The sequence below is a fragment of the Halyomorpha halys genome, unplaced genomic scaffold (genome assembly GCF_000696795.3).
Source record: "Halyomorpha halys isolate HHAL.00 unplaced genomic scaffold, Hhal_1.1 Scaffold1249.1, whole genome shotgun sequence".
In the NCBI taxonomy this organism is placed as follows: Eukaryota; Metazoa; Arthropoda; class Insecta; order Hemiptera; family Pentatomidae; genus Halyomorpha; species Halyomorpha halys.
In genome coordinates this window covers 27,030-48,932 of record NW_027107002.1, presented here as the reverse complement: position 1 = coordinate 48,932, position 21,903 = coordinate 27,030, and the positions used below count along the sequence as shown (strand labels likewise).

The window sequence follows — 21,903 nt, the reverse complement described above, 5'->3', positions numbered from 1 at the left end:
GTATCATGTCACTATGTCACCTACAGCAAATTTACTTGTTGTATATATGTGTATACAGTTGTAAATAACAATAAATAAATTATTAAAATTAAAAAAGAATGGGATATTGCATTGCTATCCTTGCGTAAGTTTGATGTTGATCTGGTGATTCCCGGTAAGGCAGCGATCGAGGTGAATCCCCAGGTATCTTACTTTTTCACTGCCAGGATTCCATTCCACATTTTTACCTTCGAGGATTAGTCCCGGTGGGTCTGGTGGTCATCTGAGACTAAAAACTTTTGAGATACATTTTTCAATATTCAGACTAATCATCCATTAGTGAAGTATTGTTCTAGATCATTAAGGTGATTTTGGGAAGTATTTCTAGCGATTATTATGTCATCATGTTTTGAGAACACTGCTGTATCGTCAGCGAATATAGCTTTGGAGGTATGTGTGGACTGGATGATGTCGTGAAGATGGAAGTTAAACAGAATAAGAGAAAGGACAGAACCTCGTGGAGTACCGGAAATTTGGAGTTAGGGAACAAAAGATGCGATTTCACGAAAAACCGATCTCTAGTTATCACTCGCCACGTGTAGCGAAATCAGTTTTGGTTAATACTTTTCCTTTTTGTACACGGAATATATTCTTATTATCGCTGTTTTGAATGAACAGGAGCACTTATAAAAAACAAAAATAATATTTTATTTTATATTTGACGTATTCTATAGATTCTGAGGGCTAATTCTCCTCAGCTTGTTAATCACAAGGCCCGGAGGGTGGGTTCTTAAGTTTTTTTAATCCATAAGGTCTAAAGACTGGTTCCCTCTACTTCCACTACTTCAAGTGTCGGCCAACAACGGCTCTCGAACCACGATTGACTTATTGAGGATGTTTGTGCGAGTCATAGTACCAGAATTTTATAATAAGAATGTATAAAGAGTCTAAGAGAAATGATATATAAAAAAAAGTATGTGTGAACGTTTTATGAGTAGAATGAATAGAAATGAATTTATGTATTTTATGAGTGGAAAATATCACTATTATGGTATTTTTAATGTGGTTCACTATATTTCTTTCCTATAATTTTATTGAAAGTAAAAATAATATATTAATTGATGGATAAAAGTTGCATAAGTCTTAATGAAGAAATGAAAATATTATTCAACAAGAAAATTATTTTTTAAACTATAAAAATTCTTCTAGAGTATAATGTATTTCCTGATAATCCATAACCCTTTCGTACATACGCTTCTTTGCTTGAATAGTGGTACATCTAAACGAAAAAAGTGTTATATATGTATATATAGTTGACCGTAAAAATTGATATATAAGAAGATGGTCAGGGTTGCGGTCAAAAGAGAAACAAAAATAGTTTACAACTATTTATTTTTCGGGGGAAACGTCACTTTAAAAAGCCCCACTGGAAAAAAATGTTACATTTATTTTAAAATGGACGTGTTACAAAGATATTGTGTCTTTCTCTTCCGTGGTTCTTTTTTAAGCTTTTACGGTTGTCAAAAAGTAACCACAGTCTACATGACAATATATTGTGTACGTTAAATACAGAATAAATGAATTTTTTTTTTTGTCGTCAGATGTCCCACTGCTCAAGCAAACTATCTATATGTTCTTAATGTAATCAATAATCTATTATCTCTAATACATCACATTTAGAACATATTTACATGGCTTATAAACTTCAATGATATGTCTTAATTTAAGTTTTTGAAATTATTGCTATTTTAATTTCATCTTTACTTAATAGAACTTCGACCTCTAAGGTGGGAAGATAGCTAACTATTTGAAGTATGTATCTTCCGTTGTCGGCTTATGTTTGATCTTCAATTGGTTTGTTGTGATAATATACCTAAATGGTATTCTGTGAAAGTTGTTACACCTAAAATTTAGTTAATCGTCGTATTAATCTAGTTATACATACATTTGATTGATGGACTGATTAATTCTTAATAATGGCCGAAAGTTCTTCATCTCAAATCAGCGGAGACTTCACTCTGGTTGATTCAAGTTCTAACTTGAATGGAGTAAGTTATTAGATGCTTCTACTTGATATTTTGAATGAAGATAGTGTATTATTTTTATGATTGTATAGCATCAATTGAATTAATCATGTCTGTTGTGTTCACATCTAATTGACCATATTATTTATAGGATTCATGGATTATATTTAATTAAATATATACAATTTAACTTTGACCCCCATAATTCATTGTAAACATTAGGTTGTACAGTTATATACATTAATATCACAATCTAGTTTTTATTCTCTTTTATCGCGATAAATTATGTGATTTTCAGTTTTTTTGTTTTGCTTGTGAATTCCTACAATAACTTGATTTTCGTCACTTGAATTCTTTCTAATTTCCCTTCTTTGATGTATTAGATATCAGTACTATCATTTGTATCCTATTCCGTTACCTTTTTTGAAATAACATTGAATTCCATGGATGAAAATCCATGTCATTCTGCGATTGATTTCAAATAGGTTCTGGAATCTGGCCTTCTTCATTATTTCTTCCCCATAAGTTATCAATGTCTAATTGATTCTGTCTTTGAAATTTGATAAACTTGTAGGCAAAAATCAATTGTTAAGATCTTATTTCTTCTTTATGGTTTTTGTGTATTTAATTGTGAAATTGTTTACTTTGGCCTTTCTAGAGGAATAACAATGCTAATTATGTCTATAAGGATAAAAAGTTTGAGTGTTTCGGTCCTAATATTTCACTTGACACTTAGATTTTTGTGTTTAAAGAAAATCTAAGAATATAAATGTAGAAAAACTGCTTTTAAATTTGGTAGAAACATACTATTATGAAAAACTGTGCTCTTGTATTGTAATTAGATTTTATAATACTAAGATTGATATCTGAAGGAAATCACTGGGTGTGAAAAACTAATAGTGAGCAAATGATAGTTTTGTACTGGGAAAAGATGGTTGGGGAGAAGATAGTTTTGTACTAATCAAACCAACAATTAAGTTTGGGGATTTATTAAATGGTTGGAGGTTCAAAGTGGGAATCGGTTTGTGATGGCCACACAGACCCATTGAAATTCCTTTTAAATAACCTCAATTGGTTTAATTTGGCTTTATGCTTTCATTATCATGTTCAAATTTTATGTCACTGACACTTTTCTTTTAATTTTAAATGTGGTCCATAAAGAATATTTGATTATTTCATATTCTCTCATGTATTTTCCATCTCCATCCAAATCCATGTCTATATTTATTCTTTGGTTTTTTTTATAACTTGTTTTGCTTAGCTTCGATTAACCCTCAGCCTGTGACAGAAGGGTCTGAGAAACCCATTGGAATGTTTATTTAGTTGCTTTCTAATAATTAATTTATTTATTTTTAAGTTGTATAATACCATTCCATTTAATTAAATAAATAAGTGCAGTAATAATCATATAATACTGAACATATGATTTGATTTAAAATTGGACAACTAATTGCAACTGGGTTCAATTGTTTCACCTGTCACATTAAAGTTTAACCCTTTCAACGTGGTCAGATAACATTGACATTATATAGCAGTGTTAGACTTGATATATGTTTTCTTTAATGACTATACTCCTTTTCAATTTCTTCTTAGTTAATTGAATTCAAGTGATCAAAATTTATTTAGAGCTGGTTTGGCTAGAGTTTATAAAAGAGAAAGACTGTGATATTAATTTAACTCATAAATAAAATAAAACTATAAAGTTAAATTTATTTGACTAGTTAATAATAATAACCCTGTTATTGTTGCATAATGTAATTATATTTTAGTGTGAAGCATCTTTTGATCATTTTTAATGTTGAATCTTTCAAACACCATGATATGTATGTATTTAAATATACATGGTTTATATCAAAGTGGTATTATATTTTCAAGGTAATTTTCCATAATGTGCAAACAGTATACACTGCAGATGAAGCTGTACATTGTGTGTACTCTATCATAGATGAAATTGAACCAGAATTAAGTGATTTCATTGGACTCTTTAAAGTTGGATGGACATCATCCACAGAATGTTTTTCATCAGTTCCAGCAATGGTCCCACCCAATGATGAAAAACAATTTTTAAAATCAATTTTCGGAGGTAACTATTTTACTTTTTTGAATTTATGTATTATGTTATATTTCTATTTCTGTGTAATATTTCTTTGAAGTAAAGTATTTTTATTCCATCTTTTTTGCATTATACATTGGATAAAACCTTTCTTAATCAAAATCATTTGTGCTGTTTTTGAGAAAATAATAAAGAAGTGTAAAACTGAAGTTATATAGTGGCATTTCTACTATCTTGATTTTACTAGAAAAGTTGCTGTAACTTCCCATGTATATATCTGCCTTGAAATATAATTTCAATTCCTTACAATTTTTTGATTTTAGAATTGGGCGGACCCCAATTGCAAGTTGCAATTTTGTGAGACTTGGTTATTTGGGCTCATGGGACCTTGAATCGTATATTTCTGTTAGAAACAAGGATTCAAAATTGTTATAGATTGTATTACTTACTTGTTCTATATATTTTTATATAAAGGTCAGTGAAAGTTAAAAAAAAAAATCAGGAACATACTATCCTAAATGTTTAGAAGAAGGGTCTGAGAGAAGTAGGAAAGTTTCTTGTTTATCAGAAGATGTCATTTACTTCCTGAGATGTCACTAATCTGCTTTCCATATCCCCACCATAACTCCCTGATGAAATATTATTACAAGTTATTAGGTAAATTAGATTGGGAAGTTATTTCAAGTAAATAGTTTTTTTTTATTTAAGATGTGCAGGCTTAATCTTATATATGTTTTTTATCGCTTGGTTTCTATTTCAGCTCAAATTTTTATAATATTTTGTCTATGCTAGTACCTTATTGACAATGGTTTAATGGATTCTTTCTTATACAAAACAGCATTCACACAAGTGCCCATGGTGGGCTCTTCAGTATCGATGAAGACCTCTTACTTCTTATGACCTCCCTAAAACACCATGGCTTGTCGAATAGCATCGTTTTAAGGATGCTCTACTTATCAAGTTGACTAATTCTCCTGAAACTTTCCTATTTGTAATGTATTTGGTATTGGCTAAACTATGGCTCTTTTTGAGGGCTACAGTGCAACAAGTTCCTGTGGCCTATTAGATATTACTCATTGTTTTAGCGATGAAGATCACCCTCCACTTCACTAGGTCAAGATGATTGGGATTAAATATAATTAATAAAATTATAATAATAATTAAGATTGGTAATGCCATTCACTGACTACATATATCTGTTCAGTGATCCCGTCCAAACCCATCTCTATGAGATCTGTATTGACACACTCCTCCCACTATCGCTTCTATCTACACCTTGGATGTTTATCTGTTGGTTCAATGTTTATTAACATTTTAGGGGTCTGTTTGTAACTAAACTCTAGAACTTTACATGTCCATCTTATTCATCGCTATGCTATAACCTCTATTATATTTATCAGGTGCAGTTCCCTCAATTTAGGGCTGTCTGTAGCTGAAGTAGTTGAGGCGTCGCCTTTAACTTCATTGTGACTGCAATGGTGCTAGTTTGAATCCATCCTGGGACTTTCATTTTGTGGTGTTCCCAAACAACCCTCCCACCATGATTAGAGTAGGGTGATAATCTATAGATAACCCTTCCCCTACATGAGACATGACCAGGCAGGAGTATTAAAAAAAAAGTTACCTCAATATGAAGTTGTTTGTTGCTGAGAGAGTTAAGGCATCACCTTAGGAATCTGGTCAGGCGTGTTAACTTTATTTTGTGGGAGCTCTATGGAATGAAAACTTGATGCCCCTCACTCTGGTTAAAATAGGTTGGTGACCCGTAGATTAGGCACTTAATTCAATCCAAATAATATACAGATTTTGGCTATCAATATAATCTATATAAAGCGGATGAACTAGTCCGTTACATTTCAAATAATCCTATGATATTTACTGTAGTGAAAAAGAAACTCCAGCTTCACTCACCACATGCTTCGATTAGTTCATTAGGAAAATTGTCATTTCTCACTGCTGTATAAGATTCTAATTTTCTGATGGCTATTTGCTTGTTTCTTTTATCAACTGTTCAGTGCTCCTGAATTCTGAAGTAAGAAATTCACATAATTTCCATTTAAAATACATTCAAATTTTTTCTGAAACATATCTAATATGTCTTAGCTACAATATTATTTTTATCATTTACCTGTTTGGTTAATATTTTTTATTTCTATGGAATTTAGACATCTCAGTCTTCAAGGTCCAGATGTAAGTAAAATTGTTTTCATTGAAATTATTAAGAGTTTTTAATTTATTGGCTTTTCTTTGTTCACTCATCTCAAGACAGTCTTCATTGTACCTGGATTTGTTCTTTTTACTTTCCATTTTCCAAAATATAGAGTACTGTCCTCTTTAGTATTATCTCTGATCCATACACATAACTTCTTCGTGATTTTCATTAAAAGATTCTAAGGCTTCTGATCTATTTTTGACTTTTCTGCAGAGTGATTTCTAATTGATAGGATTATTAATTTCTCCAGATTAAAGTTTTCAGGATTATTAATTTCTCCAGATCAAAGTTTTTGGAATAGAAGCCATTTTCTTTTCTCTTGTGTTTATTAAGCTATTGTCTAATTTTCACAATTACTAGTTCATAATCTGACCTACATTCTGCCCTGCGATAAGATCTTTCATTAATTCTACTCTTTTGCCATATTTGTTTTACTTGTGCCAGGTATATTTGTTGATATTCTTATATTTAAATGTTTTACTTTTGACTATTAGGTTTTTTGAGATGGCAAAGTTTATTAGTCCCATTCCATTTTCATTACTGTACTCATGGAAACTTTCTTACCAATCGTTGATAATATACTTCTTCTCTTCAAACCTTTGCGTTCACATGTGATATATTTTCATGTATTTTTATGGTAATTGATCATAAACCGCTCCAATTAATCATAGAATTCACAATTCTTTTCATCATTATCTTTAGTTGTAGAATGAATATTCATCAGCATGATTTTAAACCAACTCGTCTGAAATATTGCCACAGATAATCTGAACTAAAAAACTGTACAATGCGGAAAGCAATTTTTTTTTATTTTTAGTCAGTAATCCAGTTCCCAAAAAATAATTTCCACTTCCTCTATACCGAATTGTGTACTTCATTCAATGAGCCATCTCTCTCTCTCTTTTTTAGTTATTTCACATGGCGTACTGTAACTGGTGCTGAAACCCAGTACTTTTGGGTATAAAATGCCTCTATAACTTTCCAGCATCTCATGGACGAGTTCTTGAGAGGAGTTGATGTGTGAAGTCTACATGGACGACTTCCTAGTTTTAAGCAAGACTGAACAAGAGCATATAGAACACTGGGTGAATGGGTTGTTTTTGATAGAGTATGGCAATTTGGGCTCAAGTTGTCTGGAGAGAAATCAACACTGGGACAGGAAGAAATATATTTCTTAGGGCACTCTGTTTCATGGAAAATGGTTTAACTGGATGCGCATAAAATAGAGGCGTTTAGGAAGATGTTAGTTCTGAGAGATGTGATGAGAATACGAAGACTCTTGGGAGCTCTCAATTATTACTGGCACTTTGTACCCGAAATGGCAACCCATTTGGTGCCCCTTAATAATTCGTTGATAAAGGTTATTACCCCGATGATTGGAAATAAAATTCGTCAATATATATGGAAGAATTGCAGAAGGAACCAGTCCTAGCGTTCCTGGATTTTCAAAGACCCTTCACAATTACGACAGACTTGAGTAAATACGCATTGGGAGCGGTCGGGGGGGAGGGGAAGGAGTGCCCAGTGGCTTATGGCAGTAGATGGTTGTCAGAGGCGGAAACATAATACAGTGCCCTTAAGAGAGAGTTGTTGGTTATAACCTGGACTGTGGACCATTTTCGACCCTAAGTTTTTGACAGGAGATTCCAGGTCCATACAGACCACCAATTTCTCTAGTGGGTTGGTAAATTAAAAGAGTCGTCGGCATGGGTCACTCGGTTTAAGGGGCTCCTTAGCCAATATAATATAGACGTAGTGTTCAAGCCGGGTAGGGAGAATGTTGTCGCAGGTTGGTTCTTTCGAGCAATCACTGTTACTGCCAAAAGGAAGACCAAAGGGAACCGTCTATGTATGTCCAGCAATTTCGAGGGAATGGACACTGGGGTAAGGAAAAGATCGGAAGGGCCGGAACGTGTTAGGGATATACCGGCATCAGGTTTCGACAGCTCTGAAGGGGGAAGACCCACCGAAATGGAAGAGGTAGAAGCGATTAAGAACTATAAACTCCAAATCAAATCATCTGGATGACTAGGATTGATGAAGATAAAATATTCAGCGGAAACACTAAATTTGCAGGGCACTCAAAGACGCGTCCAAGCCGGGTAGAACATACCATCTTTAACCCTTTAACTTCAAGGCGGGGCCTCCTCGCCTTCGCCAGCTTTGCCTCCCTGTACTTATCAGGACCGCATTACCATTGGGGACCCTCACCAGTTTGGCAGAGACTCCTATCTGCTTCAGTTCGTCTTGGGACATGAGCTGCTCGTGGATCCTGCTCAGAGACCACCCTTCCGCACTGTCTTTGACTGCCACATAAGTGGCAGTCTCCTCAGCCTTTCTAGATACCTGTGGGACACTAGCAAGAACCCCGGCGAACGTCAACTTGTCCTTCTTTTTTTTCCCTCCTTCCCTTTTTTCCCATCCTTCCCTTTTTTCCCATCCTTCCTTTTCACCAGGACCCAATCCTCCTTGCCAGCATCATTCTTCATCAGCTTATGGTTGCTTGGGCCCGAAACCGCCCTATACACCTCATCATCCTCACTAGAATCCTCCGTGATGTTTCTGCTCCGGCATATGGGGTTCTAACTCCCTTTCAGGGGCATTGGAGCCGGGGCAGCATTGTGGTATTTTTTTACTGGTGCCTCCCTTTTACCTTTTGGTTCTTCATGCTGGGTCTTTTTATGTGGCTTAGTCTCACTGACCCTTTCAGAGGTAGGAGACACCTTACTCCCATATCCCTGCAGGGCCTCCCCCCATCGTCTTAACTATCTCTGGAGCCACCATTTCTGCTATCTTTTCAGTAATTATTCTGTAGGCCTGATTCTTTTGTCTAACTTTCGAATGAGTCAGGTACCTCCTAATTCCGTCAGCTAGGGTCCTGACTCTCTCTGAAGGACTGTCTTCTGAGAAGGAGGAATCGTCCACTCTAGCCCTCTTTTATCTCTTTTCCTTGGGGCTCTGTGGGCTCACTCGCCTCCCCACACTCGCATCTGTCATCGGAAAGTCAGATATTGAGGGTCTATTCCCATCTTTCCCGACCATAATCTCCTCCTTCTATGGTCACCTTCTTTCTTAAACGGGCATCACTGAAAGGTCCATCGATGACCCTTTTCCATCTTGGTCCAGCGTTAACATCTCCTCGTTAACCATCGAAGGCCTGCTTCTTCACCCATCGTTAAAGTCTCCAGGATTTTTTCGTTTCTCTCCTCATTTCTGGCCATGATATGGGCCCTAGAAGGAATCTTTCCACTTCCTTCGATTATGCACCTTTCCCTCTTGGGCAAGGTGCACGGCACAACACCACTCCAGGCACCTCACTCGAACACCCAATTTAACTAAAAAGTTTAAAATTCAATAACTTACCCAAGGGTCCTCCGATAGGGGTCGTGTAGGTATTCGTTTTTTTTTCACTTTTTTGTGCTCTATAAGAATATCTACTGCACGATTTGATACAATGACTTTTTTGATAGGTCATGTGGGATGAAAGACACCTCGTGGTCCCACTGTTTTCCCAAATTCCGTCGAAACTGTGGAATTTGTTCAAATTTCACTCAGCACTGTAACACTTCTGTACCGACGTTTTGGCACACTCCTGTTCTCACAAATATCTCTACTAACACTTTAAAACGCAATGATAATTAACAAAACTCACAGGACATGTCCTCCCTACTCGGTAGTTAGTAGACAACTCTCAGTTTGTAACTTGCCGCACACCTTGTCCCAAAACTTCCTCAGCTCTATTCTATTGCTCATTAGGTTCTCCTCTTTTCTAGTCATGGGTCTATAGTCCCATCAATGTGCACGATGACGAAAAAGAATTTCACAGGGTGAAAATCCAGTTACTGAATGGATTGAGTGGTTATATGCCGCGACTGCTTTACACATTTCTATGACCGTTTCCAAACCCTTCTCCATCTGAAATAACCTCAAATGGTCGCTGAGTGCTATGCAGCTGCTCTATGCTTCCTCTGCTCTTGCGATGTCCAGGGTTGTTGAGGTGCCATACCACTACCAGCGTTTTCATCTCTGCCTTAATGCTGGCATTATCAAAGTCCCTACCTCCATGTGATGCAATGGGATCGGGAACACCATAAAATTAAAACCAAGTCTGAAGCGTTGCCAGTACAGCCTCCGATGATCTTTCCTGAACTTGATATGCCATTGCTGCCTTGCTGAACAAATCTATGACAATTATCTACCTGTATCCTCTCCAAGTGAAGGAGTCAACCTGTAGAGCGCTCAGTGGTGGGTGTGCCCTCATTACCTTCCTGAAATTAAACAGCTCCCAACACGTATTCTCTCATATCCATTGTAATTGTAAATGTCTTGTGAAAATCGGGGAATGCGAACACAGGTTCCCTTTGCAGCTGCTCCAAGCACCGCTGAATATTATCCTCCATTACTGGTGTCGCTATGAGTTTCCTCCCCTTCTTCAATAAGTTATTAAAAGGTACCAGGTACTCAGCCATCTCTGGTACAAACCGCTGGTAATAATTCAAGGTGCCTAACAGTCTACAGACTCCTTAAACATCTCGCGGTACAGCCATCCTTTGTAATTTTTCCACTTTCTTAGCATCTGGTTTGATTCCCTCATTTGAGATTGTATGTCCTAAAAAATTGATCTGTTCTGACCTAGCACTGATTTTTCTTTTGATAACTTTAATCCAGATTGCCTGAATCTTTGAAATACTTTGTCCAGGTGATGTACTTGTTCGGTCTCTGATTTACTAATCACTAATAGGTCATCCATTTAAATCTGACACATACTCATCTATTTCCATAGGAATTCATCCATAAGGAGGTGAAATGTAATAGGATCATTTTTTAATCCAAATGGCATTCATGTAAATTCACAGTATCCTCGCTCAAACATGAATGCTGTCTTGTGCCAGTCTTTCAGGTTCATTTTTATCTGGTGGTAACCTGCTTTTAAATCCAGTATGCTAAATATTTTTGCTATTTGTGCTCTCATTTAGTTTCTTGTAATTAATGACAACCCTATACTTCTCCTTGCTATCCCTCGGCAAACTCTTTTTCTTCACTACCCACAATGTGCTATTGTATGGCGATGTGTTATCTATGATTGTTCCCCGTTTTTTCAAACTATCCAGCTCCTCCTTGTTGTGTTGATGCAATGCCTGTGAGTTCCGCCTTTCCTTCACGTATGTTACCCTCTCTTGTTTCAACATGATTTCATGCACGGTTTTTCCAGTTCCACCCAGTGTCTCGCCTTTGTTAAAAAAAAATATCCTTATATTCCTGCTCAATAGCATGTCTCCAATCTTCCACTTAGTTTATGGCTCCTACTTGCACTCTTTCCCCCATTCACTCAACTCCTTCTGCCTCTCCCTCTACGCTACATGTGCCACCCAGGGTGATCAGTTGTCAATTACATACTTGGACACAGAGTGCCCTCCCTCTACAGATCATTCTCTTTAGCACCTCTCGACTCACTATAGTGGTAAAGCTGCCAGACACCTCACTCTTGTTTGGATTATAGGCAGACTGCCATATTTTCCTCGTACATTGAGACTCACTAGTGTGCAGTCCTCCTGCCAACACTCTTCAACTCTTCTCCTGAGTTCTGCCTCCATCCTCCGCTCCTCTGTCCACCACTATTCTCTGGTTCTCTGACTTCTTCCTCTGTGTCCGAGGATTCTGACACTTCCGTTTATTCACTTGCTGAACCAACTGCCCTTTGTGAGTTACCCCTTCTCCTCAGCTTTTCTTCAGCCTCACTGAGCCACTAAATGTCCTATTCTTCCACATGCATGGCACTTATGGTCCTCAGGTCACCCATGAATCTTCTGTCTGTGCTGGCTTGACCACTTGTCTCCATTTTCCCCTCTTTCTCTTCCACCGTCCTTGTATTCCTGTTTCTTTCAGAGTATCCTTGTGGTTCTAGGCTGGCTTTAGATCACCTTAACATCCAGTTTCCTCTACTTCCATCCTTGATTCCTCCTCTTTTGCACTCAAATTGATTATCTCTTGAGTGCACTGGACAAAAGATTGTTCTCTTGGTAGACCTTCCTTTCTTCCCGTCTTTTTGGCCAACTGAACTTTAAGGATCTATGAACCCCATTATCCCATTGGCTTCCTCGACATTTACTGTTGCCCTCATTTTTCAGTTATTTGATTAAACCAACCGGGTGAGAACACCGACATACTGCCCACTATATTGGCGAGATTTTCTCACCTCCCTTAACATTTGGAGGATGTCTTCCTCTGTCGTCCATCTTCCGCCTCCGAGAATTTTCTTCAATGTTTCTTTGACTATGGGCCATTTGTTTTCTTTGTCTGCTTGTATTTGGTTCAGGATACTCCTCTTTCTCCTACGCACCAAGGACGCTTTTAACGAGTCCATATCTCCTTTGTTCAGTAAATCTTCCTCTACCTTTGCTGCTATTCATGCTATGATTCAGTCACCTCCCTTAATAAAATGATTCAACTCACTCATCTCTCCAGTGAACCTTTCTAAATACAAAATTGCTTTCCACAGGTCCTAGGAAGTGGCTATGCGAATCTTCATCCATTCTAGTGCATTAACATGTGCTGCTGTCAATGTCATTGTTAGTAGTGGTTTAAGTTCCACTACTTTCGGGTGTCTTTCTTGATGTAGAACAGGCTTTTGATCGAGTCTGACACCCAGGACTGCTATACAAGATCCGTAAATTCCTACCCCCTACATACTTCCTCATTATCCGTTCTTATCTCTCCAACAGATTATTTCAAGTAAATTGCAACAGTGCTTATTCATTCCCTATTCCGACGACCCATTGGGATGTCAGCTGTGAATTGTAGGGCAAGAATTCAAGGGTTTACGATGAAGGGTAAATGTGATTTGGTGGGATTGATTGGAATTAATTTTAATCCTCCAATTTTGGCACCATTCTTCAAGGGTGGTGATGTGGGATTGGAGGGTTTAAGATACAATGTAAGGATCATTGTTGACTGACAATAGACACGTGTCATCAGCATACGTGGTGAGGATAGTGTTAGGTAGAACAGATCCGTTACTTAGGACTATATCTGGACAAACGACTGACATGGAATCCTACAAGACTGAAAAGACAGGAAACTGCTTGTTGATTCCGACTATTACATTTACTTGACAAATGTTCTAAATTTCAAATTCATTACAAAAGACTGATCTACATGACTATTATTAGAGTGAGCATTTTTTTTAATAAACTACTTTCACCATTATATCAGAAAAAATATTTATTTATGTCAAACTTTATATTTTAATGTTTTCCTGAAAAGATTTTTCAGTAACTGTCCTAAGAAAATATATGAAAATTTTACCAAGTTAATAAAAATTCAGTTCATAAAATTTTATATTCTGGTTCTTTTGTTTATTTCCGCTGTACATCAGCAGTGGCCTGAGAATAGTTTTAAAAATAAGAACAGTTGTTTCTAGTTTTAATTCTAATCCTAAGAATGGGATAACGGCGCTTATTCATCCCTATTCCGTCAGTCTGCTGGTGTACCTCAGGGTAGTATCTGTCGGGGTTGTCTGGGTCTTAGGTGGTTCTTCAGCCTAATATCCACTTTACAGAAGGCCCACGACAAGGCGTATTCATTATAAGTTAGGAACGGCCGTACCAGAGGTCGAGCCCTGGGCACTGACGCAGGTAGAGGAGGATAGGTAAGAGAGTTTGAGGTAGAGTAACAATTCTAGTTGCCGAGATGAAGCGGACGGACTTGAACTGTCATGATAGGAGCCAGCTTACTAGTTGCCGAGATGAAGCGGAGGGACCAGTAAGCAGATAAAGCTAGGTGCAGCTCTTGTTGCCGAAATGAAGCGGACGGACTAGAGCCGGGGAAAGACGGGAAATTACACTGGTTGCCGAGATGAAGCGGACGGACCAGTGTAACCGTTAAGGATCAGGTTACAATCTTAGTTGCCGAGAAGAAGCGGACGGACTAAGATTGCTGGAGAGAAGGGGAGGAGATAGGCCATCATCTTAGGTGAACGTACAGAAAAACAACTTTTGCGAGTATAGATTGGCAATGAACTTCTCTATCTCAAGCAGTGTGTACACTAGCAGTGCCATGACTAGACCCAGGTAAGGATGTGGATCTAAGATCCATCTGAGAAACGGTCTGTATATGTCTACTTGAGATAGTTACGTGCATTGTTTTGGTATCCTTTATTATTCATTGTATAGATATTGTTAAGTGTAATGCACAGAGATTATTAATATATAAAAAAGCAGTACGTTTTTTACAAGATAAAGTAATATGTAAATTTGAGAGCTTCGGTGAGGCTCGAGGTGCAGCGCTCTGGTGAGTTGTGGTCGTACCGCTTGCTCCTTCTCGCAACATATCCTTGGTCCTATCCTTTATACAGTTTTCACAGCTGACATCCCAACCCATCCTAACACTATCATCACCACGTCCAAAATCCTTCGTAAAATCTTTAATGCTCCTTACTTTGTCACAAATCAAATCATCAATCAGGACCTCAATGTTCCATATGTTGCCGATTTGGCCAGAACCAGATACCGTTGCTTCCATGATAAACTTCTCAACCACCTAAATCCACTTGTTTCTAACCTGGCTTCTCCTTCATTACCTAATAATCCTCCTAGGCGTCTGAAAAGAAGATGGCCTCAAGATCTCCTCCAGAAGTGTAATTGGAGTTATATCAATGGGTAGATTCTCCACATGTTTGTATCATGTCACCTACAGCAAATTTACTTGTTGTATTTATTTTTATACCGTTGTAAATAACAATAAATAAGTTATAAAAAAAAAAAAAAGTTCCACAACGAAGAAAAACATTATTTTTAAAATTAATTTCGACCTACGCCCTCATTCCCGGGTTTCGGCACCAGTTACATGACTGCAGGAAAAGACTTTTAAAAAAACGGATAAAGGTAAATAAAACAACTCGCTCGGAACATCAAATCAACACAGTTTATTGATGGGATCCATCCACACACGCACGCACACATGCATGTACACACCTTAAGTATCTGTGATAGCAAAATTTAAAAAAGAGAAGAAGGAATAAGATCTGACACGCTTGGACTGCTGTAACATACTGGCTTTATTTGGTTCGGTACATCTCTTTATATATATTTGATCAGCTGATGCCCTCAGTCAGCTGACATTGAAATAACAGCTGACTCAGACCATAACTCTCCCCCACCAGTTTACGACCAATCCTCGTAAACTAATACTATATAATGTAATAACATAGAAAACAAAAACAATAAAGAAAAACTATTTACTATAAAAATAAATTCTTATATACATATTTTTTTTTAAATTTTATTTATTTATTGATATTTACAACTGTATAAAAAGTAGAACAAGTAAATTTGAACCTAATGACATAATGATATGATACAGGATGTAGAGAAACAACCCTGTAGTAGAACTCTAAAAACAGTTTACAATATAAGGTCACGAGGCCATCTTCTTTTCAGGCGCCTCGTAGGATTACCAGGAATGGAAGAGGAAGCAAGGTTAGAAACTAGTGGGTTTGGGTGGTTAGGGAGTTTATTATGGAAGGAATAATATCGGGTTTGGGCTAGATCGGTTACATAAGGAACATTTAGGTCTTTATGGATGGTTTTATTAGTAACAAAATAAGGAGCATTGAGGATTTTACGAAGGATTTTGGATTGTAAAGATTGGATACGAGAGGAATTCGAAGGTTTAGTGGAGCCCCAAAGCTCAACTCCGTATGTCCAGATGGGCCTTATTATTGTCATGTAGATTAGTCTTTTGTTATGAGTTGGAAGTTTAGACCGTTTGTCTAGTAAGTGCTGTAATAGTCGGAATCTGCATGCAGTTTCCTGTCTTTTCAGTTTTGTGTGAGGATTCCAGGTTAGTCGTTTGTCAAGATGTAGTCCAAGATAACGAATCTGTTCTTTTGATACAACACATAAATAAGCTAAAATGAACAATACACAATATCTACAAAAATCAAAATAATTCTTAAATCAATAGAATTACATTAATAACTTTTCTGTAATACAATTTAATAGTGGCTGGCAATATGAGAACACTCCAGTTTTTATATTGTCATTATCGAAAGTTTTAACTCTTCAATATGGGCAGTTCTCTTCTTTTTAGGTTCTTTAATACTTTCTATTGTAGCAATATTATGTTCCCTAATAATTATCACCCTGAATGGACCCTCGTATTGCTGTTCTCCTTACCTCCGTTAGACCCCAACTTTCTGTATACGATCGTCCCGAATTTGATCGCTCCCATTATGTCTGTGACCTTTAAATTCTCCTGTGCCACCCTTCTGGTTTTATCCTTTTCCATTCTTCCTTGTGCTTTCTTCCATAACTTTCTTCGAGCAACATGATTGTTGTATATCTCCTCACCATCCACTGCCTTGCCCTTATAGTCCTGCCAGTGTCATCTAAGCCCAAAGAGGATCTCAAATGGTGAAAACCCCATTATGGTGTGTATGGAATAATTATATGCCGCGATAGCCTTAGTCATTGCTACATTCGGTTCCAATCCCTTGTCGATTTGATATAAGCTAAGATGGTCTCTCAACGTGCCATGAAGCCACCCTACGCTTTCTCTGCTCTTGGGGTGCCCTGTGTTGAGATGTTACGTCCAGGTCCTTCATTTCTGTTCGAATCATGGGATTGTCGAATTCTCTGCCTGAATCTGATGAGATATGCTCTGGAACTCCATAGAATTGGAACCACAAATGGAGAGCTGCCAAAACTGCTTCCAACAACTTGTCCTACACCTGGTGCGCCATTGCCACCTTACTGAAGAGTTCAATTATGGTGATCCATTTAAATCCTCTCCATGTGAACGTGTCGACCTGTAGATTGTTGGACAGTGCATCTAAGGTTGGTGTCTCCTCTTGCCTCTGTTTTGGTGAGTGTCTGTCATACTTTGTGCGTAGACAAACTTCGCAGTTTTCTACAACTTCTTTATCCCTCACCAAAAGTACCTTCTCTTTAATACTTGCAGGGTCTCTCAGATTCCGCAGTGATTTGTTTTGCCCTGATGATATGGTACAGTCACCTCTCTCTGGCGTTCATCCTCCCGTTGGGTTTCCACCATCAGCTTGCATCAGGCAAATGTCCTGTCCATTACTATTTGTTCATCATGCCATAGCATCTTGATCTTCTTCCAATCGGTTTCATTCCCAACGCACAGGTGGCACTTTTCTCCAGGCTTGGAAGCATTATTCAACGTTTTACAGATCTCCTTTGTTATTATATGCGTATAGTACATACATATTACAGGTAATAATACATTTATACAAGTAAAATATTTCCTTGTGGCATTATAGGGTTAGTTACAGGATCCAATCACGGTATTTAAGAACATGTAGCTAATGCCAGTGGATTATTGAAATGGGGAGGGACGTTCTGCTGGTTAGATTTTGATTTTTTTTTTCTTACCTTCTTTTATTTATTTAAGATTTACAGAGAAAATATCTACATATATGCATATTTAGTGCCCTTCCTTTGCCACATAGCATTATAATGGGTTGGGCTGAGTCCGATAAAGGTGGGGAATACAATATTGGCCCTGGAGCTGCTGGCCAAAGGGAGCAAAGAATGGTTGGCCCGCTCCACTGGAGGGACCTTGATTTAGTGCAGATCTGTTCATTACAGTGTTATCACGTGGTTTCTAGAAGCCAAAGTGAAACTTTCCGATGACTCTCGGTTGAGATCCGCTTCTGGGCTCCTCGAATCACCACGGCTTTGATGGTACTAGAAGATGAGACTTTAAGATAGTTAAATCTAGCAATCAGGAAACTGCACGTCGATTGACTATTACAGCACTTATTAGACAAACAGTCTTAACTTTGAATTCATTACAAAAGACTGATCTACACAACTATAATAAGATCTATCTGGACACCTATCTGGTTGTTTTTACGCCTGGCTGTGATCAAATCTTCGTGATATTGGTCCTCCCCTACTTGTTACACTTAATTATGACCAATCCTATGGTTCTCGTCTTCCATATAATCTGCTGCCTCTTGTCATTGATGATGTCCTCAACTTCGTGTTTACAGTTATTGCTCGAGATAACCCATCAGCTACTACATTTTCTTTTACTGGTTTTCCATATTGTACTGTCCTAATAACTTCTTCTAACGTGTAATTCTGGCCGAAGACTCCTTCAACTTTCCCACCCATTGCAGGGGCCTATGGTCAGTGTGTACTTTAAACTTTCTCCCGAACATATAGGGCCTAAAGTGGTCCAAAGCCCACACTATTTCTAAGAGCTCTCTTTCCAGCGCACTATATCTGGTCTCCATCTCTGTCAGGCACCTACTGGTGTATGCCACTGAGCGATCTCCTGAGACAACAGTGCTCCCAGCACGTACTCACTCGCATAGTGAATTGCTGAGTATAGTCTAGGAAAGCAAGCACCGGTTCCTTCTGCTGCTTCTCCATGAACTGCCTGATGTTGTCTTCCACCATCAGATTGATGATCACCTTACTGCCTTTGTTCAGATGGTTGTTGAGTGGTATGAGATACTCAGCCATTTCTGACACAAATCTCCGGTAATAATTTAAAGTTCCTAGCAACCTCCGAACTCCCTTCACATCCCTAGGCATTGTCATCTTCTGTATAGCTGAGACTTTATCTGTGTCGGGTTCAACTCCTTCCCTGGAAATCGTTTCCCAAAAAATTTATTTGTTCCTGCCCCAACGATGATTTCTCTCCCAATAATTTGAGCCTTAATTGCCCAATTCTCTGGAATATGCTGTTTAAATGTTGCTACGTGTTCTTCTTCATTCTTACTGAACACTAGGAGATTGTTCATATAAATCTGACGTACAGATTCATCAATTTTCCTCAAAAACTCGTCCATCAGGTGCTGGAATGTTATGGGAGCATTTTTGAGACCAAACGGCATCCATGTAAATTCATATTGTCCTCTCTCGATTGTGATTGCTGTCTTATGTTGATCCTTAAGGTTCATTTTGACTTGATGATATCCGGCCTTCTAGTCCAATGTGCTGCATACTGTCGCCCCGCTCAGCCTGTCCAAAATGTCTTCAAATCTGGGGATTGGATACTTTTCATCTGTGGTATTCTCGTTCAGCTTCCTGTATTCTATCACCACTCTGTACTTTTCAGTAGATTCACCTCATGTGCTCTTCTTTTTAACCGCCCATGGACTATTGTATGGGGATTTACTATCAATAATTATTCCCATGTGTTTTAAACTTTTGAACTCTTCCATAGACGTAGCGCCTGTGGGTATCTCCTCTCTTTCACATATGTAACCTTATCTTCTTTTATTATGATCTCATAGACAGTCTTTCCGGTTGCCCCAAGCATGTCTCCTTCTTTAAAAAAAGTATCTTCATATTCTCTCCTAAGTCTCTGTCTCTAGTCCTCAGCCTGATTAATTGCTCCAACCTGTGTGCCCTCGGTTTTTCTTTGTCGATGACATTTGTACATTTTATCCCCAACCTAATTCTTCATTTGCCCTTGATATTATTAATCCAAGCACCTACCTTCCCTAGTAGGTCACACCCTATAATCACTTTGTATTCCCTCGGCATACTAACTACAATATGTACCGGTAAGTTGTCCGTACTAAATCCCCACCGGTTCAAACCTATCTTCACCTCCCCCTCCACTTCACATGGGCCACCCAGGGTGATCAATTTACATTGGCATTTCTGTATCTCGTGTGACATCTCTTCATCGCACAGCTTTTGATAGGCTTCTTCGCACATGATGGTGTTGGAACTGCTGGTATCCACCAGGCACCTCACTCCTGCTATCTCTATTATAGGCAGACCATCACTCTTCTCCCTCATGTTATAATTCAGCAGTGTGCGACCGTCCCTCTGCTGACAACCCCTTCAGATGTCTCACGTCTTCCTCTCTCCAATCCCTCGCCTCCATTCTCCTCTTGTTCCCTCATTTCCATCCTCTTGTTTCCACTTTGTCCCCTTGACTACCTCGGATCCATGGCTCCTCGACTTCTTCTTCAGTTGATGCTTCCGTAAATTTATCTGAAGATCTACTCAACTTACCGTGGCTTCTCTGTATCTGTTGGCCGTTGATCTCCATTGGTTCCCCTTAGCCCACATCTCTTCATGTACATGTATGGACACTGTTTTGCTATATGCCTCTCATTTCCGCATTCGAAGCATCTCGTGTGTGGGCAATGCACCACTAAATGCCCAATCTTTCTACAACTGTGACACTTGCAGTCCTCCCTCTGACTATTGTGTCTGGGCTTCTTCTATTTTCTTGGTTACTAGCTCTTTCTCTTCTACCATCTTGTAGAAAAGATGTTTCTTGGCCGTTGGTATTTTATCCAGGTCTAACCTGGCTCTTCTACTTCCATTTGGGCCTCAACCTCTCTTGCACTTGTTTCTATGAGATCTTGAGCGATTTCCACAAACGAGCACTCTCGGAAATCCTTCCTTCTTCCCTTGCTCCTTTGCCAACTGTATCTTTAGTACCATGGATAAGAATTGCATCTGACCCTGTACCTGGATTGTTTCCATCATTTCGCTTAGTTTATCTAGTATTCTGTTAAAGCGTGCCAGGAGTTCCGCGGCATATTGCCCACTAGACTGTTTTGGTTTCTTTGTCTCCCTGATCATCATAAATATTTCCTCCTCTGGTGCCCATTGTCCTCCTCCGAACACCTTTAATCATTCCTTGATACTTCTCCAAGGGGTCTCTTCATCCACCTGAATCTGATTGAGGATGCTCCTCTTTACTCTGCAGATGACCGCTGGTTTTAATGCCTCCGTATCTTCACTATTGAGTAGATGTTCGATAGACTTCGCTTCAATTTGGCTTATCAGTCGGTCACCCTCTTTTAAATAGTGATTTAATTCTCCACTTTCTCCAGTGAATTTTTCTAAGTCTGACACTGCCTTCCTCAGGTCCTGGGCAGTTGCCGTACAGACCTTAATCCATTCTAGCATCGTGGCATGGGCTTGCACTAAAGAGACTTTCGTTAGTGACTGAATTTCTTCCGGAGGTGGGTTCCCTGCAGATAAAGGTTTGTTGACTGCAGCTTGAGGTTGGTTGTTTTGGTTTCAACCCTCCAGGTCTAGAACTGCTGCTCTCACGATTCCGTTACTAGCCATATTTTTATGAAAAGAAACGAGACGACGAAGTTTAAACAAAAATATTCTTCTTGAAAACAAAAATTACTCCAGTATCTAAAGTTTCGGTACCACTTAAGTATTGGCAAAAGCATAATGTTAAAAAAGAGAAGAAGGAATAAGATCTAATACCCTTGAATTGTTGTAACATACTGGCTTTATTGGGTTCGGTACATCTCTTTATGTACATTCGATCACCTGATCCCCTCAGTCAGCTGACATTGAAATAACAACTGACTCAGAGCATAACTTATATATAGGGTTTTTTTTTAAGCCCGATAGAACTTGAAATTGTAAAAAATAACACAAAAAATTAAATTGTAATCAAAATTTTCTTTTTATTCGAAAGATCAATACGTGACATTAACATTTGAAAATGATTTCGGGCATATGGGCACCGCGGCTGTTCTTGACGAAGCGCATTCTGTAAAATTGTGTTCAGCGATGAGGCGCATTTTTGGCTTAACGGGTTTGTTAATAAGCAAAATTGCCGCATATGGTCGTGCGATTTGACACCTCTCGATTATTTCCTGTGGG

General features: G+C 38.3%; 1 protein-coding gene across 1 annotated transcript in view; it reads left to right on the top strand.

The window, feature by feature from the left end:
* The first annotated feature begins 1,770 nt into the window (after positions 1-1,770).
* The window catches only part of LOC106688987 (tax1-binding protein 1 homolog), a 38,563-nt gene continuing 18,430 nt past the window's right edge, over positions 1,771-21,903 (top strand). Inside the window, exons 1-2 of the mRNA XM_014433718.3 lie at positions 1,771-2,027; positions 3,879-4,086. Coding sequence (XP_014289204.1) covers positions 1,956-2,027; positions 3,879-4,086 — 280 coding nt within the window. The 5' untranslated portion in view covers positions 1,771-1,955. The remainder of the gene's footprint in view (positions 2,028-3,878; positions 4,087-21,903) is intronic.